This window comes from Arachis ipaensis, chromosome B07 (assembly GCF_000816755.2).
Source record: "Arachis ipaensis cultivar K30076 chromosome B07, Araip1.1, whole genome shotgun sequence".
Classification (NCBI taxonomy): Eukaryota; Viridiplantae; Streptophyta; class Magnoliopsida; order Fabales; family Fabaceae; genus Arachis; species Arachis ipaensis.
This window is the reverse complement of record NC_029791.2, coordinates 30,323,753-30,338,195: the sequence shown is the minus strand read 5'-3', so window position 1 is coordinate 30,338,195 and position 14,443 is coordinate 30,323,753. Positions and strand designations below refer to the sequence as shown.

The 14,443-nt window shown below is 36.1% G+C and overlaps 1 protein-coding gene across 5 annotated transcripts in view; it reads right to left on the bottom strand.

Moving 5' to 3' along the window:
* LOC107608747 (DExH-box ATP-dependent RNA helicase DExH5, mitochondrial) overlaps positions 225 to 14,443 on the bottom strand; it is an 18,375-nt gene continuing 4,156 nt past the window's right edge. For 3 of the 5 annotated variants that reach the window (XM_016310466.2, XM_016310468.2, XM_016310470.2), the window contains 15 exons: positions 12,783 to 12,878; positions 12,106 to 12,294; positions 11,833 to 11,992; positions 11,624 to 11,754; positions 11,049 to 11,216; positions 10,691 to 10,963; positions 10,234 to 10,428; positions 8,767 to 8,970; positions 8,539 to 8,608; positions 8,303 to 8,451; positions 2,048 to 2,353; positions 1,830 to 1,889; positions 1,552 to 1,701; positions 1,322 to 1,432; positions 225 to 1,238 (listed from right to left, as the gene is read on the bottom strand). In XM_016310466.2, coding sequence (XP_016165952.1) covers positions 777 to 1,238; positions 1,322 to 1,432; positions 1,552 to 1,701; positions 1,830 to 1,889; positions 2,048 to 2,353; positions 8,303 to 8,451; positions 8,539 to 8,608; positions 8,767 to 8,970; positions 10,234 to 10,428; positions 10,691 to 10,963; positions 11,049 to 11,216; positions 11,624 to 11,754; positions 11,833 to 11,992; positions 12,106 to 12,294; positions 12,783 to 12,878 — 2,724 coding nt within the window. In that variant the 3' untranslated portion in view covers positions 225 to 776. Of the gene's footprint in view, positions 1,239 to 1,321; positions 1,433 to 1,551; positions 1,702 to 1,829; positions 1,890 to 2,047; positions 2,354 to 8,302; positions 8,452 to 8,538; positions 8,609 to 8,766; positions 8,971 to 10,233; positions 10,429 to 10,690; positions 10,964 to 11,048; positions 11,217 to 11,623; positions 11,755 to 11,832; positions 11,993 to 12,105; positions 12,295 to 12,782; positions 12,879 to 14,443 lie in introns of those variants that run through there. The other 2 variants (XR_002351320.1, XR_002351321.1) reach the window with 2 other exon arrangements.

The following is a 14,443-nucleotide window of genomic DNA, read 5'->3' as shown; positions in this document are numbered from 1 at the left end:
TTGCTGCCCCCTAATCTTAGTCTTTTCCTTTTTAATTATCGCTGCCGAAATAACATTCATTATACCTAAATTATTTCTCAAACAGAAATCACAATCAGACGTGAAAACCGAAAAAAAAAAAAGGAAAAGAAAGTGAAGCAACATAGATCACATTAATGCGAACTCCTGCTTGACCAAAATTTGTTTCCCTCGCCAAGTTCATTGAATATCAATTCCAAACATACTTTAAAAATTCATTCTTTATATTTTCACATACATGTTTCACCTAAATATAGAATGGAAGCTCTTTCTGTTGCAGAAGATATCAAATTAGTCTTCACATTTCTCGTGTACAATACTGATTGAGTGTAGCTAAGAGACCTTCGAATTTGTCATGTTGAATATAAAAACACTTTAGAAGAACCTTATCCCAAAATTAACTCAACAACATGAACAGTTGCAAAAAATTTTCCTTTGTCAAACGGCTCAGATTAGACTGTTATCTTAGGCTTTCAATTCACAATTTATTTCTTCAGGCTCATAAATCATCCATGATTTGCTTTGATCAAGGGTAGGCAACTCCAACCTCGGATTGAATCAACACAATGCACGCTAAATTGGAGATTGTTGTTGTATGAGCATGAATTGGCTCAAGCCCCGGAGCTATATATCAACAATGGAACTAATCCATTTTTTCTGGAGTTCAAAGACTTGAGCAAGGACCTTAAAAATCTAGACAAGTACATCCATCTTGGACCGTTTGTTACCCTCACAGAAAACCCATTACAGTTGATTGCTTAATTATGATCCCTCTTGCTTTTCTTTAGCATCACTGCATTGTGATCCATGTACTCGTTTTCTGCCTGTCTTTTACCCATAAGCCATTGCAGTGCCTCAGCCGCGGCGTCTTTTTCCGCAGTCCTTTTATTGTGACAAGGTTGGCCCATTATCTGTATACCATTAAACTCGACCGCAGCCTGAAACTGATTGTTCTGTATTTGCATAGTCTTGTAGATGGGTGCAGCACATCCAGCACGAGCCAGAAGAGTTTGGAGCTGACCTTTAGAATTATCGCCACCAGGTCCACTGTCTGTCCTTGAAACCAATGCTGGTTGCAAGGTCATCACAGATGGTTTCGATGGTTTAATGACCTGGCAGCTAAACACAAATCTGCCCTCACATTTATCTTTGGAAATCAGCAACCGTACAGCAGAAAGCAGCTCGTGAAATAAGTGTATTCCCATCATCGGAAACAGTAGCTGCAAAGTTCAATAGTATATTAAAATTTTAACTCAATTTCATCAACGTAGTTTGTATGAGAATGAAATAAATTTGCACCTACTTTGCTCTGAATGATGTCATCTAGTTTCCTCCTTATGCTCTGAAACATTTCAGCAACAGCAGGTTTCATTAAGAACTCCAGATACCCTCCTAACATTTTTAATTGACCATCCTGCCAGAACAGGAATGTAAACAATATAAAACACTACAGAACATTTTAGAGGTTAATTCCAAACTGCAATATTTTATAAAATAAACACGAGCACCCCAAGAAAAAGAAAAGGAACTAACACCATCTTTTGAGATCTTTCCACCAAAAAGAAGCACCACTGAGTCAGACACAGCAGTTGAGTCACGAAGGAACACCGAATTCACTTTTATCTTCTCATTAAAAACAAGCCACGGATATGGAATTTTGCTTTCTCGAGCATTCACTGAATTCTAGGGAAATGAAACAAACACGTAATCAATATGGGAAAAAATAAGAACAGAAGGTTGAAATGATGACATCTAAAACACGCCTACAGTTTTATAACCCATGGCAAATTAATAAATTTGAATGGACTAACCAAATGAAGATGCACTTTACCATCCTCCATTGTCTTCAGAGAAAATGACTTCTCTTTATGCTGCAAATGAAAATATATCATAGTTAATTACCTACCGCATAGACATGGACTCCATATGCAATTTGAACACTCGCTAAAAAGTTTCTACTTTCCATAATAAATTATACTATTTATGCAATATAAATATAAAATAATAAAGGAAAAAAGAAAAAAAATACCACAATAGAGCAAATTCCAGGATATAGCCCATAAAAAATAACTGCTCGTATAAGATGCACATCATAGCTCCACGCATTGCAGTTTGTTGCATTGCTATCAACTATTCCAATATCCTTGAGAAGGGATAAGAATTCCATCCGAAGGGCATCAATAGCTTTCATGGATTGTGAAGAAAGGAAATTTGCCCAGCAGTATTCTTGTCCAGCGAGGTCTATTTCAGCATCTTTCCAGCCATCATAAGCCCTCACAAGGGCAAGATGATCACTATAATCATGGGAGAATTGAGACTTCGCTGCAGCTGCAACCTATAATGAAAAACTTGATAAATCAAATACCAGATAAAAACCTCGTAATAAGGTCCTTGAGCACTGACTGACAAGCCTAAGGGACCAATGCTTGTTGCTGTAGTGATACTGTCCAAAATTGAATAATTTAAACGGAACTGAAATATTACTCTTTTTAACTAACTCTTTACACTGAGAAAATGTCAGAAAAAACATAAACTGATTCTAGTATCACTGACCACCCATAGAAACAACAATTTTAGAAGCATTCATTTCCAAGTGAGATTATTGTTGGCCCTTAAACGGAAGCTAAATAGCCACTGCTTACTGGCTTTAATTAGCTCCAATAAACGGGTAGGTGGTGATAAAATTTTGACGAAATTTTAAAAATTGATCAATAAGGTGAAATGTCTCAATTCAATTGTATTAATGGAGCTCATAGCGTATGAGTTATTGGAGGATGGAAGTTCACGACATACCCCTGGTGTAAGTGAATACCCAAGAAATATTAATCAACACCACTATTTACAAAAGCAGTTAATGAGAATTTTTATGTCTCCATTCTTACACCTGCTACACATTCCTATATTCTCCTAATTCTCACTGGTACCAATGCTAACATTAACACTATGACATTAGTGATCCATATTATGAAGCATCAACAAAGCCTTGCATGGCTAGGACTAACTAACATAACTCCTCATTTATCAAACCTTAGGATTTATTATGTAAAGCTATGCAACAAAGGAACATAACATAGGTAGAGTTGGTTTGCCATTTTATAATTTTAATTGAATTTGGTGTTTCAAGTTTGAAATATAAAACAAACATAAAAAGTTCCCAATTCATTATTATGCCGTATGTGTTGACTAAATCAAATCAAAATCAGATTCCTAATTCCTTTCATGAATCTTCTATGTAAATAGAATTAATTATAAATCTTTTCCTTTTTGGGTTTAGCTTAATTTTAGAGATTTTATGATTAGAAATCTTTCCTTTATTTTAGGCTAGTATTTTTTTCTTCTTTCCTATTTTCTAGTTATTTCTATTTCTATAATTCCTCTATAAAGAGGCTGATTCCCTGTACATTTGATAATATAATACATTCAAACACTTCAATTTGGTATCAGAGCAGGAACTCTGCACTGTGCCTCTGATTTATAGCTATGGCTGACAGTTCCTCAGTCATTAATCCTGAACAGAAGGAGAACACCACTCCTACTCCATCAGATTTAAAATCTGAGCAACGGATACTAGTTAGTGGTGACTCCCATTCAGTTCAGATCACCACATTTCGACTCAATGGGTCAAACTACCTTAGGTGGTCTCAATCAGCTCAGATGTATATCCGTGGAAGAGGGAAGATTGGATATCTCACCGGTGAGCGAAGCCAGCCTAACATCACTGACCCACAATATCATGTGTGGGATACCGAAAATTCCATGGTGATGACATGGCTGGTGAACTCAATGGAGGAGGATATCAGCAGTAACTACATGTACTATACCATAGCCAAAGAATTGTGGGATAGTGTCAAGGAGATGTACTCTGATCTTGGGAATAAATCCCAGATTTATGAACTTACTCTAAAAGCTAGAGAAATTCAACAAGGGAGTGACAATGTCACCAAATATTTCCACACATTGAAGCGGGTGTGGCAGGATCTTGACCACTTCAATAACTACAAGTGGAATTCAGCCGCTGATGCCAAACACCACCAACAAACAGTGGAAGAAGGGAGGATATTCCAGTTTCTTGCAGGCCTCAACGTGGAGCTAGATGAAGTTCGTGGCAGAATTATTGGAAGAGCAATCCTACCCTCAATTGGAGAAGTATTTGCTGAAGTTAGAAGAGAAGAAACTCGTAGAGCTGTGATGATGGGAAAAGGCAAGACTGAACAGACCTCTTTGGAGTCTAATGCACTTTTAGTGGCACCTGCTGCACTTAAAAGTTCATCAAATCAGAAGCACCCCTCCAATCTTTGGTGTGACCACTGCAACAAACCTCGTCACACCCGAGAAACCTGCTGGAAGATTCATGGAAAACCAGCACATCTTAAAGGCAGCAAACCTGGTCCCAAAATACGCCCTACCCCAACTGCTCATGAGGCTGAAAAATCATCATTGAGTAAGGAACAGGTTGAGCAGCTCATAAGGCTGTTAAATTCCAGTTCTGTGTCTAGTACTCCTAGTTGTTCTTTGGCTCAAACAGGTAATTTTAGTATTCCTATGTTCCTTAACTGCACCTCAAACTTGAATGCACCATGGATTGTCGATTCAGGTGCATCTGACCATATGACCAGCCTCTCCCCTTTATTTAAAACTTATTCTCCTTGCTTTGAAAATGAAAAAATTAGAGTTGCTGATGGTAGTTTTTCATCTATTGCTGGAAAAGGTACAATTAAACTATCCAAAAACATTGACCTAAGAAATGTCCTACATGTACCAAAGCTTTCTTGTAATCTTCTCTCTATTAGTAAAATCTGCAAGGATTCCAATTGTGCTGTGACATTCTTTGACACTCATGGTATTTTTCAGGACCGGACTTCGGGGAAGATGATTGGCAGTGCTAAGATGATGGATGGGCTTTATCACTTTGAGGATATTTCGGAGGATAAAATAGCTCAAGGATTTAGTGGTATAAGTTCTATGCCTATAAAGGACCAAATAATTCTCTGGCACAATAGACTAGGACACCCTAGTTTTCCATATCTCAAACACTTGTTTCCAAGTTTGTTTAAAAATATTGATTCTTCCTTACTTAAATGTGAAAGTTGTATTCGTTCAAAGAGTCATAGAGCTCCTTATTACTCTCAACCTTATCATGCATCTAAACCTTTCCACTTGATTCATAGTGATGTATGGGGTCCATCGAAAATAACAACTCAATTTGGAAAAAAATGGTTTGTAACTTTTATTGATGACCACACACGACTATGTTGGATCTATCTCATGCATGAAAAATCTGAGGTTTCTAAAATTTTTCAGTATTTTTCAACAATGGTAGAAACACAATTTGACACACAAATTTCAATATTAAGAAGTGATAATGGCACTAAATACTTTAACAAAAATCTTGGAGAATTTCTTCAAAAAAAAGGTATTCAACATTAATCTACATGCCTTAATACACCCCAACAAAATGGCATTGCTGAAAGGAAGAATAAACACCTTCTTGAAGTAGCACGTGCCATTATGTTTGAGGGTAATGTTCCAAAGTATTTATGGGGAGATACTGTTCTAACAGCAGCCTATCTCATAAATCGAATGCCCACACGTGTGTTAAATTACTGCACACCGTTGGATACTTTCAAAAAGAATTTTCCAGCATGCAGGTTGCATTCTGACTTACCTTTAAAAGTATTTGGTTGCACTGTGTTTTTACATACACCTTCATATCGAAGTAAACTTGATCCAAGGACAGAAAAATGCATTTTTATAGGCTATTCCCCAAGTCAAAAGGGTTATAAATGTTTCAATCCACACACCAAGAAATTTCATGTAAGAATGGATGTTACTTTTTTGGAACATGAAACCTTTTTTCAGAAAAATTTTCTTCAAGGGGAGAGTCTAAGGGAAGAAAATTTTTTGCATGAACCTTTACCCACTCCTATCTTACATATTGAGGATACAACTTTCACTAATCAAGTAAATTCTGAAACAATTGCAAAACAAGATGTGAAAACCAATTCTGAAATTGTGCCAGAATTAGTTGGAATCCAAACAGGAAAAGAAATACCACAAGAAAAGGAGCTTCGGTGTTATGTTCGGAAATATCCCAAGAAGACTAGAGACCAGCCCATCATCTCTGTACCAACCCAATCTGAAAACCCGGAAGACGGCCCAACTCTTCAGGAACTTCCAGGTAAATCTGAAATTGTCACTTCTAATAATAATTTGCCAATAGCCCTTAGGAAAGAAACCAGAACCTGCACCAAAAAGGTACTTAAAACCAGCACCAACCATCCTATTTCCAATTATGTCTCTTACCAAAATCTCTCTCAAAAACATCGAGCTTTTACTTCTAAAATTACAAATCTGTTTGAGCCTAGGAACATAGAGGAAGCACTAGATGATCCCAACTGGAAATTAGCAGTGATGGAAGAGTGGCATGCACTCAAGAAAAATGAAACTTGGGAGATTGTAGATCTGCCACAGAATATAAAGTTGGTTGGCTGCAGGTGGGTTTTTACCATCAAGTGCAATGCTGATGGAAACATAGAGAGGTATAAAGCTAGGTTAGTAGCTAGGGGATATACACAAACCTATGGAGTAGACTATCGAGAGACTTTTGCTCCAGTTGCCAAACTCAGTTCTGTGCAAATTCTCTTATCTCTTGCTGCGAATTACAATTGGCCTTTACACCAATTGGATATAAAGAATGCTTTCCTGAATGGGGAACTAGAGGAAGAGGTGTTTATGAAACTTCCACCTGGATTTGAAACTGAACTAGGGAGGAATAAAGTGTGCAAACTAAAGAAATCTCTCTATGGATTGAAACAATCCCCAAGGAGCTTGGTTTGAACGACTTGGAACGGTGGTGAAGGGACTTGGTTATACTCAAAGCCAAGCTGACCATACACTTTTCTATAAGCATTCAGCAGCTAATAAAACTGCCATCTTAATTGTATATGTGGATGACATTATTCTGACAGGTGATGACTGTTTGGAGCTAAAAGACTTGAAGGAGAAGCTTGCCAAAGCATTTGAAATCAAAGAACTTGGCTCATTAAAATACTTCCTTGGAATTGATTTTGCAAAGTCTAAGGAAGGCATTTTTATGAACCAACGAAAGTATATCCTAGATCTTTTAAAAGAGATGGGATTACTTGGTTGTAAAGCTGCTGAAACACCTATAGAGCCTAACTTAAAATTGAAGCCAGCTGAACCAGAAAATGTCATGGACAAAGGGAGATATCAGCAGTTGGTAGGGAGGCTAATCTATTTATCCCATACACGCCCGGATATAGCCTTTGCTGTGAGCATGGTAAGCCAGTTTATGCATTCACCTGGTCAAGAACACATGGATGCTGTCTTTAGAATCCTAAGGTACTTGAAAGGGTCGCCTGGGAAAGGGTTACTCTATAAAAAGCATGGACATCTTCAAGTAGAAGCTTATACAGATGCAGATTGGGCTGGGAATGTCATGGATAGAAGGTCAACATCTGGGTATTGTACTTTTGTTGGCAGAAACCTGGTTAGTTGGAGGAGTAAAAAACAGAGTGTTGTGGCACGAAGTAGTGCAGAAGCTGAGTTTAGAGCAGTGGCTCATGGAATATGTGAAGCAATATGGGTAGAGAAAATCCTACGAGAACTAAAAGTTTCCATTTCTCCACCAATGCGGTTGTATTGTGACAACAAATCTGCAATTTCCATTTCTCATAATCCAGTGTTGCATGATAGAACTAAACATGTTGAAGTTGACAAACATTTTATCAGGGAAAAGATTGAGAGAGGACAGATTTGCATCTCATATGTTCCAACCACGGAACAATTAGCAGATATTCTAACTAAAGGATTACCCAAGAAGACTTTTGATAGCATAATAAGCAAGCTGTCAATGAATGATATCTTCAAGCCAGCTTGAGGGGAAGTGTTGACTAAATCAAATCAAAATCAGATTCTTAATTCCTTTCATGAATCTTCTATGTAAATAGAATTAATTATAAATCTTTTCCTTTTTGGATTTAGCTTAATTTTAGAGATTTTATGATTAGAAATCTTTCCTTTATTTTAGGCTAGTATTTTTTTCTTCTTTCCTATTTTCTAGTTATTTCTATTTCTATAATTCCTCTATAAAGAGGCTGATTTCCTGTACATTTGATAATATAATACATTCAAACACTTCAATTGTATGTTTCTGTAGAAATCCAGAACCGAAGAACCGAGGAACATAGAAACACAAGCGAGAGTCAAATGACCTCTTATTGAAAGGATAAAGCTGCAATCATTCAACACAAGTACAACTTACATCTTTTTGGTCCAACGGTGCTAGAAATGGATCTCTCACACTCAGGCTGGCAGTGACAGTTAATATGGGATCCAGGCAATTGAAGATAGCACCCAATATAAGCATCTTCCCTAGTTTGGGTTCCATCGGAAACATTGTCAGGTAGTGCCCTATCAATTGACAGATCAACTATGAGGCTTCAAATTGAATAATAACAATTAATAAGCCAGACTTTCATGTATTGGTAAGAGATTAACCTAGAAGAGTCAGATTCTCATTGTCATCAAAAGCTCCAATTATTTTTAAATATTCAATTGCATTTTGCACCTGTGAATAAAATAAGTAAACAAAGCAGATACAAACGCAAATAATCAACACAGCGTGAACAAGCAAATTCATTTCAGAAATAGTGAGTAAAAAACTGCACATGTACAGCTGGAGATAAAATGATAGAACTGAAACGGAGGTTATTATTTTATCCTTACTGCAAGAATCTCTGGAGACTGTAATGCCTTAGACAAGAACTCTGATATCGGTCCAAGTTTTAAACTTTTAATTTGCAAGCAGAGAGATTGCAAAGGTGTTCTCAAAATTTCCGGCAATTGATACTCTGCAAAAGCATCATAAACACATCTAGGATAGAGATGGTAACATTCTCCTGGTTGAACTCGACCAGCTCTTCCTCTTCTCTATAAAAATTTCAAGTTAAAAAGACAATAAAATCAGCATTTGAGATCTAAAAACTTCTCACTTCATATCCAGGATGGCAATTGCACTTAGATAATGCTATCTGAGTCCAATGGCAATTTCCTCTTTTATAAAATGGCACAAACAAAGCAATCAGTTAGATAGCTTAACATTATAACCCAAAGATTCACGTTATATTATATCATATATATTCATAAGGATAATAAACTAGATAGTAAGTTTCAGTGGACTGGGTGCATTTGAGGTTTGCCACAAAGTTGATAAATTAGGCTGCAGCTGGCATTTTAAGCAGATAATGAGAAACTTCAATTAGGCCCAAAAATTATACTGGCATCTGCCTAGATGTTCATGAATACAATATCATTTTCCATGAATACTTTATGCACACAATATGCTTCAAATAAAATAGAATACAACTACAACAACAACAACAAAGCCTTATCCCACTAGGTGGGATCGGCTACATAGATCAAATGACGCCACTGTGCTCTATCATGTATCATGTCTACAGTGAGACTGTTGACACGTATATTTTCTTTGACCACCTCATGTATGATTTTTTTAGGTCTTCCTCTACCATTCGCCACCTGTCCACCTTCCTAACCAAGTGCTCTGCTAATCTTCTTCCCACATGTCCAAACCACCTGAGACGAGGTTCTACCATCTTTTCTACAATAGACCCTACTCCAACTTTCTCTCTTATATATCGGTTCCCCCACCCCCCATGCCTTGCCTCTGAAAGTAGATTGATACCTTTCTATGTAATTGGCACTTCATTTTCTTGAACGTAGATGATAATAATAATTACATACAAATAGTATCACTTATCATATAAATCTAAAAAGAAAGAGTATCATGATTATTAATTTATTTGTATGTATCTTTCCCCCCAATCTTGCTATTCAAGTAGAACTGGCTGCTACCCTCATCCCAATGCCTACTTATTCACTAAATATGAACCAAGCCTATAGCAGCACAAATATGAAGAGTTGTGATGTAAGAATCCGTACACAAACTAGGACATTGTCTATATAGCGTATCCCAGTTAAGATAGCATTCAGCCAACACAACAGTTACAGAATTACATGGATCTTTTGCACAAAGTTCTCTAGGAAAAGAATAACATGAAAAGAACCCAGTATAAATATATCAAAGATGGCAGAAGCAAATTGCTTTTTGGTAATATTGAGCACATTATACATAATGAATGCCAAAGATGAAAAACAACTAGAAGATATCCTTACTTGTTGGGCAGAAACCTTAGAGATCCAGGTTGGAAGCAAACAAGGTGTGTTATTAAGAGCATCATATGATGATTCTTTTTCCTTTCCACAGTCAAGAACGAAAACAACATCGTTTATTGTGATACTCGTTTCAGCAATATTTGTTGCTAACACTATTTTTCGCACTCCATCTTCAGGTTCTTCAAATATTAATCTCTGTAAATTCAATATACAAGATATTATCCAAGTATGACTTGTATGCAGGACAGTAAGGCACATCTGACATGTTTCTTTCATCTACACAGGATTATGCATGCAAGAAATTTCTGAAGAGTAAACATGTCTCTAGAAACATCATCATTATTCTTATTTATTCTAACCATAAATTGTAACTTTTATTGCTTGCATAGAGCGCATGAAATGCTAAGGAATGTATGCAGATTGTTAAGTCAACTGCCATCAACAGGGAACAAATTACCTGCTCAGAGCTTGCCATTGATCCATGGCATATAAGAAGCAAAACTCGGCTTTGATCTCCCAAAAGAGGATGTAAAAGGAGCTTCTCTTTCAGTGCACTTATATCATCCCATCCAATCATAAAAACCAACACAGCACCTGGCCTTTCATCCTCACATATATGGCATAAAATATATTCTATGAAGTTAAAACCCATGCAATCAGGATTCCAACATGACAAAGATTCTCGTGTTTGTGGATCGTAATCTTTGAAATCAGCTTCCCTTAAAGAATCCTGGTAATATTTTCCGCAAATGAACTTAATTAAACGGGGAAAATGTCAAGAAATGGAGCAATTATAGTTTGGATATTTTCAATACCTCTACAACAGAAGCAATTTGGCTTTTCCTTTTTCTAGGGGCCTGTTTGTTCATTTTCCAAATCCTTTCTTGACCATAATCATCAATTTGATTATCAGGAGTCAATCTGTAGCCTGACAATTCCAAAACGTCCTCCAAAAAACAGGTTCTGACAGGGTGCGTGAAACCCTAAATTATCAATGACATACATCAATATCAATAAAGAACGGAGAACTTTTAGCTTTTGGCACACAAATAGCAATGCTCAGTACCTCCAACTAAATATATGAAGATTCCTTTTGATCCTATACCAGAAACATAATTTAGAACCTCCATCCCATTTAAAACCTCGCAAGTCCCCACACTTTGTTAAAAAGAAGAAGACAGAGAAAAAGAATTTACTATAACAGAAGAAATTAGTGGAAATTTTCTTCAAGGATTCTTCAGTTATTCCATTAACATTGTAGGTGACATGAACCCTAACTTGCACCATTACACTCATATTTTTGTCCGCTAATATTTTGTTCATTTATCATAATAAATTCACAAAGATAAAGTTTTCCCCCTTCATATAGTTCAATTTTTTTTAAACGCACCGGAATCTTGATTATTGCAGCTCCATTAAAGTATGAGGAGAAGAGCTCCGCATCAAGGGTAGCACTCATTAAAATCAGTTTCATTTCTGGTCGGCGAGGTAGGAGATCTTTAAGGACAATGAGAAGAAAATCTGTCACAGGAGAATGAAAGAACATGAAATCAACAATCAATTTAGAAATCAATGACTCAATCAGTTTAAAATTTCTACCTTCATTCATCCCACGCTCATGAATTTCATCCACAATAATATGAGTTACATCTTTTAATTTTCTATCAGCTATTAATCTTCTTAATAAGATGCCTGTTGTGCAAAAGAGAAGCCTGGTATCTCTCCCTTTTATACCCTCCAATCTAACCTTATATCCAACCTTTGATGAACAACAGAGTGAAAGAGAAGGCATATTTTAAAACCTGAACACATTATACTAGAAGAAATGTGTCGATGGAATCATTCACAGTAATTATTTTAAAAGAATCTCACAGATTCACCCAATTTCTCCCCTCTCTCAAGCGCAACCCTCTCAGAAACAGATATCGCTGATATGCGCCTTGGTTGTGTGCATATGATATTACAAGCAGCTCCCTGAAGAGATTCTATCTCACATTCTAAAATAAACTGTGGGAGTTGTGTTGTCTTCCCACATCCTGTTTGTCCCGAAATGATAACCACCTGTAAAAGATGCCACTTAACAACTTTGAATTTGAAAATGCCAAGCCTTGAGATATTGAAATCAACTACAAACTACTTTTACAACAGACCAGCTGGCACAGATGAATCAAATATGCAAGCCGAAGATATGTGTTAAGAGGAAGAAAAAGAGAATATATAGACAATATGAAATAAATGCACAAATACAAATAGATAATTTCCCCAAGTACATATTCTAATAGATTCTAATCACAATGATTACAAGATTTGAATAAGATTCATGCTGGGATTTGGAGAGATTTTTAGGAAAGCATTTCCTAACTCAATGGAAGAATACAACATATTAACTCATAAAAAATTTAGCATAACTCAAACGGGCATACTGGGCTCTTAAACATTTTTTTCTTTTTTAAAACTAAAGAAAGAAAATAGCCCTAGTAATATACCTAAGCTGTTATTAACTAATGACTAATACCCAATCAATAACAAAATACATATATTCAACAAACCTGATTCCTCAATATTGTTGACAATATTGCTTCCTTCTCTTTATAAGCAGGGAGACTTCTACGAAATTCTAGCATTCTTCTACCTTCTGCCGACTCCTGAAATGAAAAGTTAAGACATCAAGAAGTCTTCTTGTATTTCAGATATATCTGTTGAGATCTCTGTAAATAATTAAGATGAAGAACTAAGAGGATCCCATTTTTGAACCAAATAACTGTGCTAAAACCTCTATCCGCAAGCATTTGTACAGAATATGGGAGAGGATGACTAATTGTCATAGACCCAGACAACAACTGTTATTCATTTTTGGGTAATGAAGTCATCAAAACAATAGAAGGATATAATAAGGAAAGTGGAAGATAATACATCCTCAATATCAAGAGACAACACCAACACCATAAAAATATGAGAAACAACGTCTCTACACATATCTGTTGAGAAGCCGAATATCATATCCCGAATTAGTTGGTCAGCCAAATAATCCTCCTTAAAATATGAGCATGTTCCACCCAGAAAGTAATATGGACCACATGCTTACAACAATGAGCACCAAGTATCTCTGTAATCTAGAGCACAGGTCTATGTATATCCCTTAGCATCTAAAAGGACTTAAGACAATCTATTTAACCATCTAGCAAACCTTGACAGCATAGATCCAGCAGCAACCAACAATGTTTTTCCCTGGAAAAAAGTGGAACTTGCCATTTTGCAGAAGAGGAATATAAGCCTAATGTATAATATACATAAATGTTGAAAACCTATGAGGTAAGGCATTGGATGACAATTCCTAGTGAATCAAAGACCTTTCTGAATAGAAATAGGGAGGCCAACAATAGACACTAAGAAAGTTGTTGGAGTTGGACATATTTACACTATAAGGCTCTTCCTCAAGGTACCGGGAGGCATATCTGAGAGCATATTATAGGTAAAGAGAGGCCATAGAGGTGGACTCTCATGACTTATCCCAAGTGACGTTGCTCAAAGTTCTTGGGATTTCACTAACTTTACTTTCAAGGGGGAAAAGGGTAATGAACAGGTAAATTGTTGGAAATTAGAATAAGCTCAATGGAAAGTTCAAACTACATGTCTTCAAATAAGGAAATGTCTAAAAATGTATATTAAGGGTGTGTAATAGGAAAAATAATATTCATATTCATTTCGCTGCCAAAAAAAATACACAAGAAAGACACACTTAACAGCTTATCTATACTAAAAGAAAGGATATGTTAGATAGGCAGAGCTATGGTAGCAGTACCTGGAACGGATATGCAAAAGGGATACAAAAATTTTGTAAGAAGTGGGTTACAAGTACACCTATTATATATAATTTTCTTTTTCAATAAATTTCACCTCATATGAACTAATTTTTAATATAATAGAAGAGGAAAACTCAATCTTTCACATAAATGAAGAATAAATTACATAAAGCATATATTAAATAATTACACAATTTTTTATCACTATAAAATCTAAGTAGTCACTCATATGGTAACATTTATGTCCTTCCCCACACATTTGACCATATGTCGGTACTATGTAATTAAGAATTCAAAATTACAAGTGATGGGACAATGAATAGAGTGATAAAATAATTGAAAGAAATTAAATTAAAAGGATTCCAAGGGACATGTAGAACTTAGTTAAAGATTTGAATTCAATAAGT